This window comes from Mustela erminea, chromosome 15 (genome assembly GCF_009829155.1).
Source record: "Mustela erminea isolate mMusErm1 chromosome 15, mMusErm1.Pri, whole genome shotgun sequence".
NCBI lineage: Eukaryota > Metazoa > Chordata > Mammalia > Carnivora > Mustelidae > Mustela > Mustela erminea.
This window is the reverse complement of record NC_045628.1, coordinates 52,582,948-52,600,847: the sequence shown is the minus strand read 5'-3', so window position 1 is coordinate 52,600,847 and position 17,900 is coordinate 52,582,948. Positions and strand designations below refer to the sequence as shown.

Sequence of the window (17,900 nt, the reverse complement as noted above, 5' to 3'; positions counted from 1 at the left end):
AACCTAAAGAACCCTCATGAGTTAATTATATTCATGACTTGTTTTGTGTAATATGATATGAACTGTGAACTATTAATCTCTTCTGCAAAAAAAAAAAAAAACCACAAAATTTCTTTTGATAGTTCTGTCATTTATACATTTAAGACTGATTTTTTTTTTAAATTTTACAATCCTATGAAGCTAGGTAATTGTGGACGAGCATTGGCCCTTAAGTATTAAAAATAATGAGAGTGAATCCAATACATTTGTTTTAAAATTCCTAGTTTCCTTTCACGTGGCTCATACGTAACTTCTTTTCCCAGCATTTTTTTTTTTTTAAGATTTTTATTATTTATTTGACAGACAGAGATCACAAGTAGGCAGAGAGGCAGGCAGAGAGAGAGAGAGGAGGAAGCAGGCTCCCTGCTGAGCAGAGAGCCCGATGTGGGACTCGATCCCAGGACCCTGAGATCATGACCTGAGCCGAAGGCAGTGGCTTAACCCACTGAGCCACCCAGGCGCCCTTTTCCCAGCATTTTGATATCCTCCTCCTTCCCCAACAAAATTGCCTCCCCATTTGCATTAATGTGGCACTTTGCACAGACTTTTTTCCCCCTCATCAGATAGTATCACACTTAATGGCTTGAAAGTTTTGTGTCAGGCATTCCATGTAATACAGAGTCTGGTATGGTGTTTCTGCTGTGTCGAAGATATGGGAAGTAGCATTCCAAATGTACGGCTCCTATTTTATCAGAACGACTTATCAAACATTAAACTTTTAAATGATGTAGAATGTGCTGATTTTCTGTAATTTCATCATCTCAATAGGACTCTACACGCTCCAGCCCAAGTTCCAGTGGTCGTGTCTCCTGGGAATCAACATTTGCATACAGTAACACTCCAGACTGTGCCAATCACAACAGTGATAGCCAGCACAGATCCATCTTCGGGTGCTGGGTCTCAGAAGTTCATTCTACAAGCCATTCCATCATCACAGCCCATGACAGTATTGAAAGAAAATGTCATGCTGCAGTCCCAGAAGCCGGGCTCCCCTCCTTCCATCGTCCTGAGCCCTGCGCATGTGCAGCAGGTTCTTACCAGCAACGTCCAGTCCATCTGCAATGGCACCGTCACTGTGGCTTCATCTCCGTCCTTCAGTGCTACGACTCCTGTGGTGACCTTTTCTCCTCGAAGTTCACAAATCGTTGCCCACCCACCCGGCACGGTCATCACGTCAGTTATCAAAGCTCAAGACACAAAAACACTCGTAGAGGAAGCGGAGAAAAAGGAAGCCGAAGATAATTTGAAAGAAGACAGTGAGAAAACTGAACAGCCACAGCCTTATGTGATGGTGGTATCCAATTCCAGTGGATTTACCTCTCAGGTAGCTATGAAACAAAATGAATTGCTGGAACCCAACTCTTTTTAATAAATACGCCAAAGGAATTGTGGATGATTGTTTTTTAATTGAACATTTTCAGTTGCCTGCAAACTCTCTGGTTGATTCTAAGAGGAATTCTACAGATGTTCCTAATTTTTTAGCTCATTGTTAAAAATATTAATTTAGAGTTAATGTTGACTTTGTTAGATGAGGGAGGGAACCCCAGTGTTCCTCTTTGTTCTCCAAATGTTTCAGAATTCAATTGTGAAGGAACAGGAATTTTGTACTATGAAGTCCTTCTTTTCAGATTTTTTCTCAGTTGCTATATCGTAAACATTTTTAAAGTTTCTTTTTTAATTTTTACATGGTATTAGCTTTTCTGATTCTTTTGTAAATACAGTACTTCAATATAAGGCAACAGGAAATTTATGTAGGAACTATTTTCATTCCATTTGTGTAAGTTAAAGTCTTGACTCTTTCAAATGCAAGACTCCTATTTTCTATTTTGTTAAAATTATGATTTCACTTAGATTGATGTTAGTTGGTTGCACTGTATAAGGAAATATGAATATGTAAAAAAAAATGAAAAATTGGAAAATGTCCATGATATGGCTGAACCTTACTTCAGAAGCAGAATGGTACAAAAGCCATCAGCCCTTTCAAGAGTGGCTCTCCTGCTTAATAGTTGTATAACGTTGGGCAAAGCCTCTGGATCTTTCTGGGCCTCGTTCTCTGAAAAAAGGAAGGGGTGCTTTGGATTAGACTTGATGATCTCCAGTTTGCTTTCTGGTTCTAAATTGAGGTTTCTAGCACCTATATTTTAAAGTTAAATCAACTAAAACATTATCACTTATTTCTTAATGTAGATATAGCTAACATATTACGGAAAAGTGGCCCTACAAAATTCATTCTTCTGTTATCCATAAAATCTGTTATGATTCTGAATTCTTCCTAAATACTTTGTTAATTAACTCTTTAGACCACTGTGCACTGTGGTCATTAGTAAACTTATGTTGCCAAGTGCTAAACAATATACTGCCATTCCGAAAGATCCAGGGCTCGCTCTTAAGGGCCCAGAAAGCAACCAAGACTTGAGCTAATCTGGCTGAGTAGTCAGTTGCTATAAAAGCATAATTGCTTTATATTTTGGATCATTTTTTATTGGGAGTGGGGGGGGGTTGCATACAAAGATAATATACATTATATCTAAGTCTCTGAAATGAAATAGTTTTTAGATTACTTTTTCAACTGTAAATAATGTACATTTAATTTCACAAAAAATGTTTTCTGCAAATTTTCTAGTACAGCAAAGGAGAAATTTTTGTAGATGAAAAAAATCATTATGTTTAGAGGTCTAATGTTATATGTTTTCATATTATGGAGTGAATTTGTATTTAAACAAAAATTTAAATTTTGGAATCCTCTAAACATTTTTGTATCTTTAATTGGTTTATTATTAAATAAATCATGTAAAAATTCTCAATGTTTGTGTTTTCAAACAAATGTCTCTTGAGAACAAATATATAGAGAATGTTGCTAGCATGTACAGTGTTACTAAATGTTCGTATAACAAGCTCCATTGGTCAGATTATAATTGCAGAATTGTCATCCTCTCATTTTTCCTTGCCGCTGTGCCAAACTGTGGTTTCCAGACAGCACACAATGGATCATCAAGCTCTGAAAATTAGAAAACCATAAAATTTTCCCAGCAATAATATTCAACACACTTTAAAAACCAAGTTTTTTTCTTTAAACCAAGTTTTTTTTTTTTTTTAAAGACTTTATTTATTTATTTATTTGACAGACAGCCATCTCAAGTAGGCAGAGAGGCAGGCAGAGAGAGAAGGGGAAACAGGCTCCCCACTGAGCAGAGAACCCCATGCGGGGCTTGATCCCAGGAACTTGGGATCATGACCTGAGCTGAAGGCAGAGGCTTTAACCCACTGAACCACCCAGGTGCCCTAAAAACCAAGTTTTCTAATTGGAAAATTTTTTTTTCTAATTGGAAATTTTATCAGCTAATTGTTAAACTTGGAAAACATGGAAACAGAAAAATAGATGAAAATTTAAATATTAATGCAGTATCCCTGCACACTTACTCATTTTCTGTCAGTTAATACTGTTCCAAAACATGATTTTAGTGGGAGCATTTCTATCTCTGAAGACAGAGGGAAGCAGAGAAGAATTTGAATGAATAGGCCTTGCTAAATTTCCCCGTGTACTACCCTTCACTCATACCCTTTTTTCCTGTCAGTTTCCTTGACTTTCCACTCTATCAAACCTAGTATAAAATTGCTAGGCTTAAGCATTTCTTTGAGTCTTCATTTCCATTTGAAGTCTCCCGTGTCATGTAAAACATATTAAAATAAATATGCTTTCCTCCTTTAACCTGTCTTTGTCAGTTTGATTTTTAGGTTCAGCTAAGGACCCTAAGAGTCATGGAAAAGTTCTTTCTCTTCCAGAACTCTCTCTAGCTATGCATCCCCTATTATAGTTTCATTGTATTGAACTCCTAAACAGGAGGATAGTGTTCATTTGCTATCTGGCCTTGTACATCAAATCATTGATTCAAAATGTATTTATTCATGTGATGTTATGGTCACTGTCCTTAACCTAAAAACTTGACACTTTCCTTGTTTTCCATTTATTCTTTAACCCTCTGTAGTATTGCATTCACCCTATTACCCTGAAATAACTGCTGTAAAGGTCACTAACTAGTAATTAATTGCCATATTACCAAATTTCTATCCATACTTATTTTCCATGACCTTTCTAGTATTTAACCTTTTATAACTCCCTTTTTTTTTTTAAGATTTTATTTATTTATCGGGGCACCTGGGTGACTCAGTGGGTTAAGCCACTGTCTTCGGCTCAGGTCATGATCTCAGGGTCCTGGGATCGAGTCCCGCATCGGGCTCTCTGCTCAGCAGGGAGCCTGCTTCCTCCTCTCTCTCTCTGCCTGCCTCTCTGCCTACTTGTGATCTCTCTCTGTCAAATAAATAAATAAAATCTTTAAAAGAAAAAAAAAAGATTTTATTTATTTATTTGACAGAGACCACAGGTAGGCAGAGAGAGAGAGAGGAGGAAGTGGGCTCCCTGCTGAGCAGAGAACCTGATGCAGGGCTCAATCCAGGACCCCACTCGGGATCATGACCCAAGAGGCTTTAACCCACTGAGCCACCCGGGTGCCTCTGATAACTCCCTTTTAAATTCTCTCTTGCCTTCACTTTCATGCCCAGCTTGCTCCTGTTCTCCTCCTGCCTTTAATAATTTTTTAGTATTGCTTCAGAGACTTTTGCAAAGGTTGGCGTTCCCCATGTTTTATCCAACGATCACTGTTCTTTTCATTGTCCTCACCTTGTTCCCCTCCAGTCTGTTCTCCCCAGTGCAACGGGAGTGCCAGTTCAATTATGTCAAACCCTTCAGTGTCGAGCCCTTCCTTACTGTCCTCAGAGTTGATGTCCTGCATGGTCTTACCCCTTCCTTGGGCCCACCAGCCTTATCTTCAGATTTTACTCTCCAAATCGTAACGGTCAATAATGATTGAGATGATTTCGGTTGCATGAAACAAACAAAAGCCTAATTCAAAATTATTAAATAGTACAGAACAAAAAGTCTGGAGTCGGCTTTCCAGGTTAGTTAATTCAGGAACTGAGGGGTGATAGTGAGCAACCAGATTTCTTCCTTCTCTGCTTTCCCATCCTCAGGATTTTGGTTTTATTTCTAGGATGGCTTCTGCATAGTTGCAAGACAACTACAGTAGTTTCTACTGTTTCTGTTTTTCGGTAAGAAGACCTTTCCCAGAACACACTGAGCAGCCATCTCTTTAGAGCTCATTGGCGAGATTGGTCATATACCCCTTCCAAAACCACCTGCTGGCCAAGGAAGTAGGATTGCCATAAATGACTTAGTTGTATGTTGAGGAGATGGAAAGCCAAACAAAATTAGGGTTCCATACCACGAAATAAGGGAGGAATGATACAGTCTACTGTCACCCATACACCTCCTCCTTCCTTCACATACTCTTTAAAAAGTGCTCATGCCTACATAAAACGTATCTTCCCAAAGAGAGATCACCCGAAGTCTCATCCAGTTACTTGATCCAGTTTTATGACTGGGACCTTTGGGATGATGCACAGTCCTCTTTTTCAGATCAGCTATGCTCCCGGGTTTCTTGTCCTCCCCAGTCATATCTACTATGAGCGCTCAGAAAAAGATTTTTTTTTCCCCCTAGGGTTTCTCAGCGTTAGAATACATTTCTTGATAATGGTGTGTTTGATGCACTGTCCCAGGGTCACCCTATTTCTGTCTGGAAGCATTGTGTCCTCAATGCCTTCCATCCTGCCTCTTCGACATGCCTGGTCAGTTCTGCATACCAGGGTCAGCTGGGGAGCCTTCCATTTCCAAATACCAAACTGTCTGTTAGTGTGAGTTCTTGGGCATTTGCAACAGAAATGGATTCTGGTTTTTAGCATAAAAGAAGTGTCATCGGAAGAATATTGCATAGCTCAAAGAATATACGAGAGGACTAGAGAGTCGGGCTCAGTCTGAGTCACACAGCTAGGAAAAGTCTGCACAACTAGTCTACAGGGAAATTGTAGCCACCTCGGTCAAGCACTGAACACCAAGCTTTGTATTACTACCTCTACTGCCTTGGGAATTTGATCTTGATGGGAGTGCTACTACCTCTAGAATTAACCAAGGTACTTCCTTGATTCACTGTTGTCAACTAGCTACCAATTTATGTAACTGGCAGAGCCTAGGTCAAGTGTCCAGCCAGGACCTGAAGCCCAAGGCAGGCTGAGAAAGCAATTTCAGCTTTTTGACTAGTTTGGCATTTTTTCAGCTTCTATAGAGGAGCCTGCCTGAGTGGGAATTAAGACTCAAGGAATCCCCGAAACACAAGGGGGCTGAGATTACGAGCTGCCCAAAAGAATGACCTATGTCTTCCATGAGGGAAAATCCAGATTTTGTGGCGCTTGAAATTTACACAATTTGGTGGTTGGGTGGGTGAAGGGGACATAGTTAGGAAAAAACACAACCCCTTGCATTTGCTGTCACTCTGCTTTGCACAGCTTATCTCATTCTTTTTTTTTTTTTTAATTGAGTAATATCTACACCCATTGTTGGGCTCCAACTCATGATCCCGAGATCAAGAGTCACATGCTCTTCCAACTGAGCCAGCTGGGTGCCCCCAGTTAATCTCATTCTGTTAGGCTAACTTCTACCTGTTCTTTGAACCTCGGCTTACGCATTACTTCCTCTTGAGAGCTTTCTCTGAGCTTTTAGAAGCTTCCCACTGCTGTCATAGAGCCTTTTAATTTCTCCCATTTGGGCACAGAAAACACAATGATAATAATTGCTGGCTGATAGGTGTGATTCCAACACTGTAAGAGGCAAACTTGTAGTCATTCTAGTACCCTAGTTCCTAGTGTAATAACCTATGCACTGTACATACTAGATATTTATTAAATACTGACTAAACTACATGTTCTCCTTGCCTGTTTTCACACTCGTTTTCTCATGTTGCTAACTACCATCTGTATGCTGATGACTCTCAAATCTTATCTAAGGAGCCAAACTTGCCTCAAAAATAGCTTTATGGAGCTGTAATTGACATACAATAAACTGCACATGTTTAAAGAGTATAAACTCACCATCACAATAATTGAATAGTGAACCTTCCCAGGTTTGGTGACCATTAGCCTAAAATTTACTTTGTGCCTCTTTGTAACTACTCCCTTCTTGCTATTGCTCCTTGCTCTTCTTGGCCAATTCCACCCCCAGTTGACCACTGATCTGCTTTTCTGACACTATAAATTATATTGATTTGCATTTTCTAGGGTTTTATATAAATGGAATCATAGAGTATATACTATTTTTTCTTTGGCTGCTTTTACTTAGTGTAATTAATTTGAGATTTATCCATGTGTGGTATCAATTTATCATTCCTTTTTTTTTTTTTCTTTAAGATTTATTTATTTTAGAGAGAGAGCCTGGATTTGGGAGGGGCAGAGGGAGAGGGAGAGAAAATCTCAAGGAGGCTCCAGGCTGAGTGTGGATCCTGACTTGGGGCTTAATCTCAGGACCCTGAAATGATGACCTGAGCTGAAACCAAGAGTCAGACACTCAACCAAATGCGCCACCCAGGGACACCAGTGTATCATTCCTTTTATTACTTATATATCATTGCAGGGATATACTACAGTTTGTTTATCCACTCACCTCTGGATAGACATTTGAGTTGTTCCTATTTTCAGCTATTACCATTAAAGCTGCTATGAATATGCCTGTACAAATCTTTACATGGACGTGTATTTTCTTTTCTCTTCAGTAAATAGGAGTGGTCTGGCTGGGTCATAGGATGGTTATACCATTGTACATTCCTACCAGTAGAGTATGAGTTTTTCAGTTGCTCTACATCCTCTCTAACATTCTGGCCATTTAAAAAAAAAAAAAAGATTTTATTTATTTGAGAGAGAGAGCATCAGCAGGGTGTAGAGGAAGGGGGAAGAGAGAAGCAGATTCCCCAGTGGGCAGGGAAGCCCAAGGGACTCTGGGATCATGACCTGAGCCAAAGGCAGATGCTTAACCAACTGAGCCACCTGGGTGCCCCTAACATTTTAGCCATTTTAATGGGCTGTTGTGATATCTCTTTGTGGTTTAATTTACATGTCTTTTAAGGACACTGATTTTGAGCATATTTTGATGTGTTTGTGTGACATCCACATATCTTTTTTGATGAAATGATTGTTAAAAATTTTTGCCTGTTAAAAATCCTGTTGTTTTCTTATTACTGGGTTTTGAGAACTCTTTCTGTATTGTGGATGCAAGCTCTTTATCAGCTATATGAATCACAAGTATTTTTAAAGTGCAGAAACCTTTTAATACTGATGAAGTCTAATTTATTTCCTCTTAAGGAACACACTTTTGGTGTCACATCTAAGAAATCTTTAGCTAATTCAAAGTCCCTAAGATTTTCTTCCATCTAGAAGTTTAAAAAAAATTTTTTTTTGAAAGATTTTATTTATTTATTTGACAGAGAGAGATCACAAGTAGGCAGAGAGGCAAGCAAAGTGAGAGGCGGGAGGCAGGCTCGCTGCTGAGCAGAGAGCCCGATGTGGGGCTCGATCCCAGGACCCTGGGATCATGACCCGAGCCGAAGGCAGAGCCTTTAATCCACTGAGCCACCCAAGTGCCCTCTTTTTTTTCTTTAAGATTTATTTTGGAGAGAGAGAGAGCACATGTGAGTGGGGGTCGGGGGGGAGGAAGAGAATCACAAGGAGACACCCCAAGTGCAGAGCCTGATGCAGGGCTTGATCTCACAACCGCAAGATCATGACCCAAGCAGAAACCAAGAGTTGGAAGCTCAACTGACTGAGCCACCCAAGTGTCCCTAGAAATGTAAAGTTCTAAGTTTTACATTTAGGTCCATGATCCATTTTGAATTAATTTTTTAAAGATTTATTTATTAGAGAGAGCAGATGCATGCATAATCACGAGTGGAGGGGGAGAGGGAGCAGCAGACTCCCCACTGCACAAGGAGGCTGACACGGGGCTCAATCACAGTACCCCAGGATTATGACCTAAAATCAGGGCAGACTCTTAATGAACTGAGCCACCCAGACACCCCAAGACTATCCTTTCCACTATCTACTCTGAATTACCTTTCAATCTTTGTTGAAAATAAGTCGTCTATGCATATACAGGTGTATTTGTGGACTCTGTTCCATCAACTTGTCTATCTTTGTGCCAATACACCAGGTTGATGTGTTGAAATAAGGTAGTGTCAGTTCTCCAACTTTGTTATTTTTTAAAGTTTATTTGACTACTCTAACTTTGTATCTCCATTTGAATTTGCAGACTCAGTCAGAAGTTGTAGACTCAACTTCTAAAACCGAAAAAGCATTTGGGGTTCTGACTGGGATTATGTTGACTCTATAGATCAACTATGGAAGAACCCACATTTTAACAAGATTGAGTCTCCATAGATGCCTCTCCATTTGTCTTAAGTGTTCTTTAATTTCTGTCAGTTGTGTTCCATAATTCTCAATGTATACTTTTTGCACATCCTTTGTCAGATTTATTTTTTAGTATTTAATATTACTGATGTTACTGTAAATGTCATAAATTTCCAATTCTGTTTGTTGCTGATTTTGTTTTAAATCACTCCCTCCTACTTATTAAGGCATGAAAGGCACAAATCTTATGTGTATTACTCAATAAAATTTTGCATCTGAATACATTGATGTAACTGCCACCTAAATCAGATGTGTAACATTTCCTACATCCAAGAAGTTTCCATCACAGCTCATCCCAGCTAGATCACCTTCTGGTATCCCTCAAAATAATTTTTATCTTCATATAACTGGAATCGATCAGGATGTACCCTGTCTGGCTTCTTTAACTCAACATTATATGTGTGAGGCTCATACATATTATTGTGTGAATTGCGAGTTCATTCTTAATCAGTGCTCTATAATATTTTTCTCCTATCAAATGGCATTTATTTCCAGTTTTTCCTACTATAATACTGTGATTGGTATTTTTAAAAACGATTTTATTTATTTATTTGACAGAGATCACAAGCAGGCAGAGAGGCAGGCAGAGAGAGAGTGGGGAATACAGGCTCCCCGCTGAGCAGAGAGCCTGATGCAGGGCTCCATCCCAGGATCCTGAGATCTTGACCTGGGCCGAAGGCAGAGGCCGAACACAATGAGCCAACCAGGAGCCCCTGTGGTCAATATTCTTGTACACAATCATAAGTACTCTTTTCTCTTGGGGATCTGCCCAGTGATAGAATTACCGGGTAATAAGGTATATGTAGGACTAGTTTTAGTAGATAGGGTCAAAAAATTTTCTAGCGATTCCTGGCTGGCTCAGTCAGTGAAGCATGCCACTCCTGATCTTTGGGTTGTAAGTTCAAGCCCCACATTGGCTGTAGAGACTACTTAAAAATTAAAACAAAAACAAAAACAAAAACCCTTAGAAAGTCTTATAAAGTAATTATAACCATTTATACTCCCACTAGCAATATATACAAGTTATAGGTGTTCCACTTTACCAAGGCTTGGTATTGGAATTCCTTTGTTTAAAACAATTCTGGTTAGTGTTTAGGACTGAAGCATGATTTTAGTGTCCCTAATATAGCTATTGATGTAGAACTTCTTTTCATATGCAGATTGTCCATTTAAATAACATTTGAAAATCAAAGTAATTCACTTAACATATTAAAGGTAAATAGATATGAACATTTCCATAAAGGCAGAAAAAGCATTTGTTATTGAATCCTCTCCCCTCTGATGTTATAGCTAAGAAGCCCATTATTACTATTCTAGTCAACACTAAATGAGACATACCAGCAAGTGAAAGACCAAGAAAAAGATATAAAGGGTATAATCATTGCACAGGATCCTACACCATCTTCATTAACAGATGACAAAATTATAGTCATAGAAATTCTAAAAGAAACTACAAGATATTAGAAATAATAAGACAACCTCGTAAGAAGGCTGAATATGAGGCTAATATGTAGAAATCAATACTGTTTCTATATACCAGCAACAAAGTAGAATACAAGACTTTCCAAGTGTCATTTAAAATTGTATTAAAAAGCCAAATTCCCAAGTTTAAATTTAATGAAAGATACATGAAACCTCTACACTACAATTTACAAAACACGCTGGGTGAAATTAAAGACTACTAAATACATGGAAGGTGTATGATACTTTTTTTTTTTAATTGTTTATTTGACAGACAGAAATCACAAGTAGGCAGAGAGGCAGGCAAAGGAGTGGGGGTGAAGCAAGCTCCCCAACAAGCAGAGAGCACGATGCAGCCCGATCCTAGGACCCTGGAACCACCACCTGAGCCAAAGGCAGAGCCCCAACCCACTGAGCCACCCAGGCGCCCCTGTATGAATGATACTTATGGGTTGCAGAACTCAGTATTAAGATATCAGTTTTCCCCAAACAGATCCATAGAGCCAATGAAAGTTCAATTAAAATTCCAGCAGGGTTTTTTTTTTTTTTTTAACTTGACAAGCTTATTCTAAAATTTATAAATAAATGGAAATAAACTTTATAAGATCTCTCAAATAATGGAAATTACAAAGGACTTGGAATAGCCAAGTCAACCTTGAACAGTTCTAGGACTTCCAGACTTAGTATAAAGCTACATTAATTATGACAGTCTGGTAGTGGTACAAGGTTAGACAAACAGACCAATGGAATGAGAACCTGGAAACAGGCCCACATATAAAGTGATCAGCCACTATGCAACAAAAGTGCCAGAGAATTTAATGGGGGGCAGTGACAAATGACAGTCTTGTCAATAAATAGGGCTGGGTCAACTGAATACCCCCATGGGGGGAAATGAACCTTGACCCCCGTCTCCTACCTTTCACAAAAAAATAATGAGATGAATCACAGACCTAGATGTCAAAGTTAAATAAAGCATCTGGAAGAATACACACTGTATCTTCACGACCTTGGAGTAGGCGAAGCCTGAGTAATAGGACACAAAAGCACTGGACACAAAAGATCAGCAAACCCAGCGAGTTTTACCTCACCATTTGTTTTCACCTTTCTGTCCACCCCTACAATCACTGACCTACTTAAAAGAGTCACTTTGGCTTGTATCACTTCCCCAACAATGTCCCAACAACTGTTCTTTTCCCTTTAATCCTTGTTCCATAGCACAGACACAACAATACACTTCTAAAAATGCGAATTTGACTGTAGTTGCCTTTTTAAACTAGAAATTCTGTAGTGGGCTTGCACCGGGACGCATATTACATCCAAGCTTCTCCGAAGACCACAGGCTCGCCCTTTCTGACCTGGCATTTCACCTGCCCCTCCAGGGAGCGTCTAACTTGAATTGTGGCTCCACCAATTTTAGACCTCATGTTACTGTTCGTCTCATACACGTCCTAGTCTGTCCTAATTGTCTTTTCCATTTCCTTCATCCACTAATTCTAATTTGGCTATTGAGGCCGAGGCTCAGGTGTCACACCTTTGAGGAATCCGTCCTTATACGTAATAGAGGGTCATTCCCCTTCTTTCACTTTAGCATCCAAAACAATTAGCTTAAATTTCTGGAGAGCATATTAACATCTTTGAATCCCAGTTAGTGTAGATTTTGGAGGTAGTAGACACTCAAGTCCACTTACTTGCTAATCTCTACTGACTGAGAACTCACTCCCACTCCCTCCTCCACCATGGAACTTGCTGGAAGCTTCTATCTGATTTTCCTATGTCAAAGGGCGGTAAGGGAGACTAAGACTAGGCTGGAAAAGTAGAACAGTACGGCCACAACCTCAGGCCACCTTCCTCCCTTCGGGGCCTTCGGATGTAACAGGTTTTCTTTTCAATCGGAGACGCCAACTATGAAAAAAGCCCTGCGCTGCCGAGTCTCTGGGTAATGGCAGGGTTCAACGGCACCGGAACCAAAGGGCTCCCTTCCGTGTAGCATCTGCAAAGGCAGAACGATTTCCGTCGTGTCCTCGTCGGTTAGGATTCCCAGCGCACAGATCACGGGATCTAGGCGTAAACCGGAACTATGCTCCCGGAAGAGAATCCGGCGAATGACGTCACGGATCCCGAAAGGCTGGGCAGCCCCCGGTAGCCATGATGAGAACGGTGGCGAACGGTGGCGAAAATGGAGCCCGACATGCCTTGTTGTTAATAGACGTCCAAACTCTCCCAAACGCCCCCACGTTCCTGTGGAATAACAGTATGCTACAAAAGGGCTTTGAAGCTACTACCGCTGACGGTTCTTTTGGAGTGCGCAGGCGTACTGGAAGACAGGGCGAGCGTGAATAGCCGACGCCTCCGTAACCATGGCTGCGAAGGGCGGGGACTGAGCGCGCCGGTCACGGGACCGGGGCGGGGCCGGGCCGGGAGACTCAGTCCTCCACGGTCCCAGCCGACCCCGCGCACGCTTTTCGTCTCCCCTCCCCCGCCCCGCGACACGCTGCGTGGCTGCTCGTTGGCTACTTAGGACGGAAGCTCTCTTGGTGCTTCTCCAGAAGTTTCCCCCTTGGGCGGCGGCGGCGTAGCTCGGAACCTCGGTGGTAGCGGTTCTAACAGAAACAGCGATTCTTAGGGATGGCAGCAGGACCTGCAACAGCCCAGAAGTGCGTGTTTTCCTTCTCCTTGCTATTTAATTTTATCTGCCCCCCCCTCCCCATCACTGGGTTAGTGAGCCTGTCGTTGTTTTTCCCCCGGCAGGTTTTCCCGGAGCTTCTCAGATGCTCTGATCGAGGAGGACCCCCAGGCGGCGTTAGAGGTGAGAGAACCAGTCTCAGCTTCCTCCACTTCTCTCGGAGGGACGCGGCCACGACGGGTTCCCGCGGACTCCGCCTCTTCCCAGCACTGCCTGCCTGGGACCGGGGTTGCTCTCTTTATAATGGATCGGCCCCTAAGACTGACAGCCTCCGTCTCTCCTCGGTTCCATAGTGGCCCAGTTCCCCCAGACCCTTGTTCTTGCCCCCCTCCCACTCCTAGACCGTTACCGCATCCTCTTAGCTCCTTGGGATTACCTTCTCTATTTCTGGGGGGCGTAGTTGACATTCATCGTTGGCCTGGAGGGAATTTTTTTTTTTATTATTAATGGCATGTGTGATTAGAAGAAAAAGTGAAATCTAGGCTTGATGGTATGTGTTAATTCGGTTTTTCATTTGATAATCATACTTGCCATTCTTACACTCCAGAGGCTGTGCTAAGTGCAGACGACTGGAACAGAAGCCTTTTCCCGTATGTCTCTGAATATTTCCAGATGTCCCGTTACTGTTCGTTATTCACTCGTTTATTTCTCGAAACTACTTGGAGTTGCTTTTATGCAAGACACTGAAACCTGTGGATGAAAGTCTTGTTTATGTATTTGATTTACAAGGCACTTCGTGTGAAGTGAATGACTGTACAGCCAAAAAGAAAAGTCAAAAGAGCAAGAGTTAAGTAATTTAGAATAATAAAGAGAGCCCAAGCTAAGGATCCATGATGCAGTTGATTGCAAAATTTAGGCAGGGTTTTTTTTTTTGTTGTTGTTGTTGTTTGCTTTGAGGCAGGAGGGAAAAAGGAAACCAAACCTTGTTGGGGTGTTATAATTCAGTATAGGTAGGGTTAGCAGTTTGCGGCAAGAGAAGTTTTTTGCAAGCTAGGACCTTAAAAGAAATTTGCCATGTGGGTAGTAGAGTCCATCTGAAGAGGTGATAACTTGAATAGAGACCAGAGGGAGTGAGCTCTGGGAAAGAGCATTCCGGGAAGGAAAAGAGCCATTGCAAAGATCCTGAGGTAGGTCACAAGAAGACAGGAAGACAGGCAGAGAGAGAAGAGGAAGCAGGCTCTCCGAGGAGCAGAGAGCCGGATGTGGGGCTTGATCCCAGGATCCACCCTGGGATCATGACCTGAGCCGAAGGCAGAGGCAGGTTTTACTAGGGGCGCTACTAGGCGCCCCTAGTAGCTTGATTCTTAAAGTGTGGTTTTGGAACCAACAGCACCAGCACCACCTGGGAATTTATTAGAAATGCATATTGTTGGAGCGCCTGGGTGGCTCAGTTGTTAAGCATCTGCCTTTGGCTCAGGTCCTGGTCCCAGAGTCCTGGGATGGAGACCCCTATTGGGTTCCCTGCTCTGTGAGCCTGCTTCTCCCTCTCCCTCTGCCTGCTGTTCCCCCTGCTGGTGCTCAAGCTCTTTCTGTCTGTCTCTCAAATAAATAAATAAAAACTTGAAAAGAAACGCAAATTGTTGGACTGCATCTGAGATTATTGGAAGTCCTTACAGCTCATGTGGTGTAGTACTTACCCTTTCATTTTACAGAAGAAAACTGAAACCCAAAGAAATCCAAATGACCTGTCATAGAGATGTGTATAGCCAGTTAGAAGTAGAAGGAGACCCTTAGGACACAAGTTTCCAGACTCTCAGTCTGGTGCAGTAGAGAAGTAATTCTCAAATGAGACCAGCTGCAGCAGCATCACCTGAGAACTTGTTAGAAATGCAAATTCTCAGGACCCACCACCTACTTGAATTAGAAACTGGGAGTGGAGATAATGATCATGGTAAGAATCAGCTGTGTTAAGAGAAAGGGTACTTGTTATTTTTAATTATTTATTTGAGAGAAACAGAGAGTGGAGAGGAGGGGCAGACAGAGAGGGAGAGGGAGAATCTTAAGCAGGGTCCATGCTCAGCGCAGATCCCAGTGTGGAGCTAGGTTCCACCACCCTCAAGATTATGACCTGAGCCAAAATCAAGAGGCAGATACTTAATTGACTGGGCACCCAGACCCCCCGAGAAAGTGTTCTTTTTAAAGTTTGAGGTGACCTCACAGTTGACCCTTGAACAACCTGGTTTGAACTGTATTGACCCACTTACATATGGATGTTTTCTAATATGTGCAGTACTATAAATCTGTTTTCCTTATTTTTAATTTTATTCACTAGCTTTATTGTAAGAATATAATATATAATATAGCATACAAAATATTTGTTACTGTTTAGTCATTGATAAGGCTTCTGGTCAATAGAAAGCTGTTAAATTTCTGGGGAGTCAAGTTATACTTGGATTGGATTTTTGACTGGGAGGGTCAATACCCCTAATATATCTCATTGTTGAAGAGTCAGCTAATCATTTCGCAATTCAGGACACGTGATACATCAGTTAAAATGTTACATTTTTATATAAGATCATCCAGTTAGGATGAATGTTAGGGGAGATATTTGTATCAAGCTGATTGACATTTTTCATTAAACATTTAATAGTATATATTAGTGGTGAATTTTGCACTGGGAGCCAGGGATCTAAAGATGAAAAGACTGCATCGAGGAAGTTTGCAGTCTAGTAGATAAATAAACAAGTCAACAGATTATTAAAATATAAGCTAAATATTTTAATGGAGTAGTGTATGAAGTACACTAAGAACATAGCAGAGTAGACGCTAATCGGGGTAATCAGAACAACTTCACAGAAGATGTCTCAATTCACTAGGAAGAGAAGAGTGAATTATGAGAATCTTTTGAGGCCCAGTATGAATAGTGGTTAAGAGCATAGGCTCTTGGAGCAGCTAGCTGGCTCATGCGGTGGAACATGAGACTCTTGATCTTGGGGTTGTGAGTTTGAGCCCCACATTGTGGGTGGAGTTTACTTTAAAACAACAGCATCAATAACCCCTCAGCTCTGGAATCATAGTGCTTGAAGGGTCCAAATCCTGGTTTCATAATAATTCTGTAGCCTCAGGAAAATTCCTTATATCACTTTGGATCAGATTTCCTTTCTGTGAAGTGGGACTAACAGGACCTATTTGAAAGGGCTACAATGAAGATGAGTAATGTAAGGTACAAGATGAGGTCCTTGAGGTAGGCATCTTGTAGCTTCTTTGCTCTCTAGGTTCTAGCCACACTTTCTTTAAAAGATTTATTTATTTATTTGAGAGAGAGCATACAGGCATGAGCAGGGTGAGTGGCAGAGGGAGAAGCAGATTACCTGCTGAGCAGGTGGGACTTGATCCCAGGATCATGATCTGAGCCGAGGGCACTTGAGCCACCCAGGCACCCCAGTGCTGTCTTTTTTTTGTGTCACTTGAATGTATTAAGATAAGTCTTTGTAGAGGGCCTATGGACTTGGAACTCCTTTTGCTTAAAATGTACTCTTTTTTTTTTTTTTTTAAGATCTTATTTATTTGACAGAGACACAGTGAGAGGGGGAACACAGGTAGGGGGAGTGGGGGAGGAAGATGCAGACGTCCCACCAAGCAGGGAGCCCGATGTGGGGCTTGATCCTGGGACCTGGGATCCTGAACTGAGCTGAAGGCAGACGCTTAACAACTGAGCCACCCAGGCGCCCCTAAAATGTATTGTCTTGTACTGTCTCATTTTCCTTGGAGATGCTCATCACTTGTGATTTCAGCTGACAAGTCACCTCAGAGAAACTTTTTTTCTTGGACCACCCTATCTAAATTGAGCCCCCTTGTAAGCTCCAAGGTGGCAGGGGTTTTGTATGTCTTTTTTTCTTTACTACATTCTCCATGTAGTGCCTGTGATGTGGTAGGTAGGCACTCAGATGTGTTATGTGAAATGACTTCTACCATAATTCTTGTAACAACTGAGGTGGGTATTTGCATTTTACTCACAAGGAAGCTGAGACCAAAGAGTCACTTGCTCAGCCTTAGTCGAGAAGTGACAAGTCTCTGGGTTCAAGGCATCAAGGGTCTTCCTCTGGAGGATGGGATAGGTCTAAGGATGTATAATATAATTAAAGGTTTGGTAGCTGACTTTGAAATAGCTGACCATTGATAGCTTTGTTCAGAGCATTGAGAATGTAGCTGGTTAGCATAAATACAATGTTACCTGTTTTGCATGGCTGTGTGGTTTTTCTTTAGTCCTGCTAGGTGGTTTAAGAAGGGAGAAGGCCTGGTACTCTTTTTTGTCATCTGTGATTGGGGGATTAGCTGTGGCTAGAAGAAAAATGGGAAGTGAAATCAAATTGAGATACCCAGAGCTAGCTACATGCCTTCAGCAGTTAGGTCAGTCTGAACAGTCTGCTTTTGC

The 17,900-nt window shown here is 41.3% G+C and overlaps 2 protein-coding genes across 7 annotated transcripts in view; both read left to right on the top strand.

Moving 5' to 3' along the window:
* The window catches only part of ELF1 (E74 like ETS transcription factor 1), a 106,104-nt gene extending 104,084 nt beyond the window's left edge, over positions 1-2,020 (top strand). For 4 of the 6 annotated variants that reach the window (XM_032315257.1, XM_032315253.1, XM_032315255.1 and 1 more), the window contains one exon: positions 808-2,020. In XM_032315257.1, coding sequence (XP_032171148.1) covers positions 808-1,408 — 601 coding nt within the window. In that variant the 3' untranslated portion in view covers positions 1,409-2,020. The remainder of the gene's footprint in view (positions 1-807) is intronic. The other 2 variants (XM_032315254.1, XM_032315256.1) reach the window with 1 other exon arrangement.
* A 10,971-nt stretch (positions 2,021-12,991) lies between these two features.
* Positions 12,992-17,900, top strand: part of SUGT1 (SGT1 homolog, MIS12 kinetochore complex assembly cochaperone) — a 40,677-nt gene continuing 35,768 nt past the window's right edge. The window contains exons 1-2 of the mRNA XM_032314490.1: positions 12,992-13,496; positions 13,591-13,648. Coding sequence (XP_032170381.1) covers positions 13,468-13,496; positions 13,591-13,648 — 87 coding nt within the window. The 5' untranslated portion in view covers positions 12,992-13,467. The remainder of the gene's footprint in view (positions 13,497-13,590; positions 13,649-17,900) is intronic.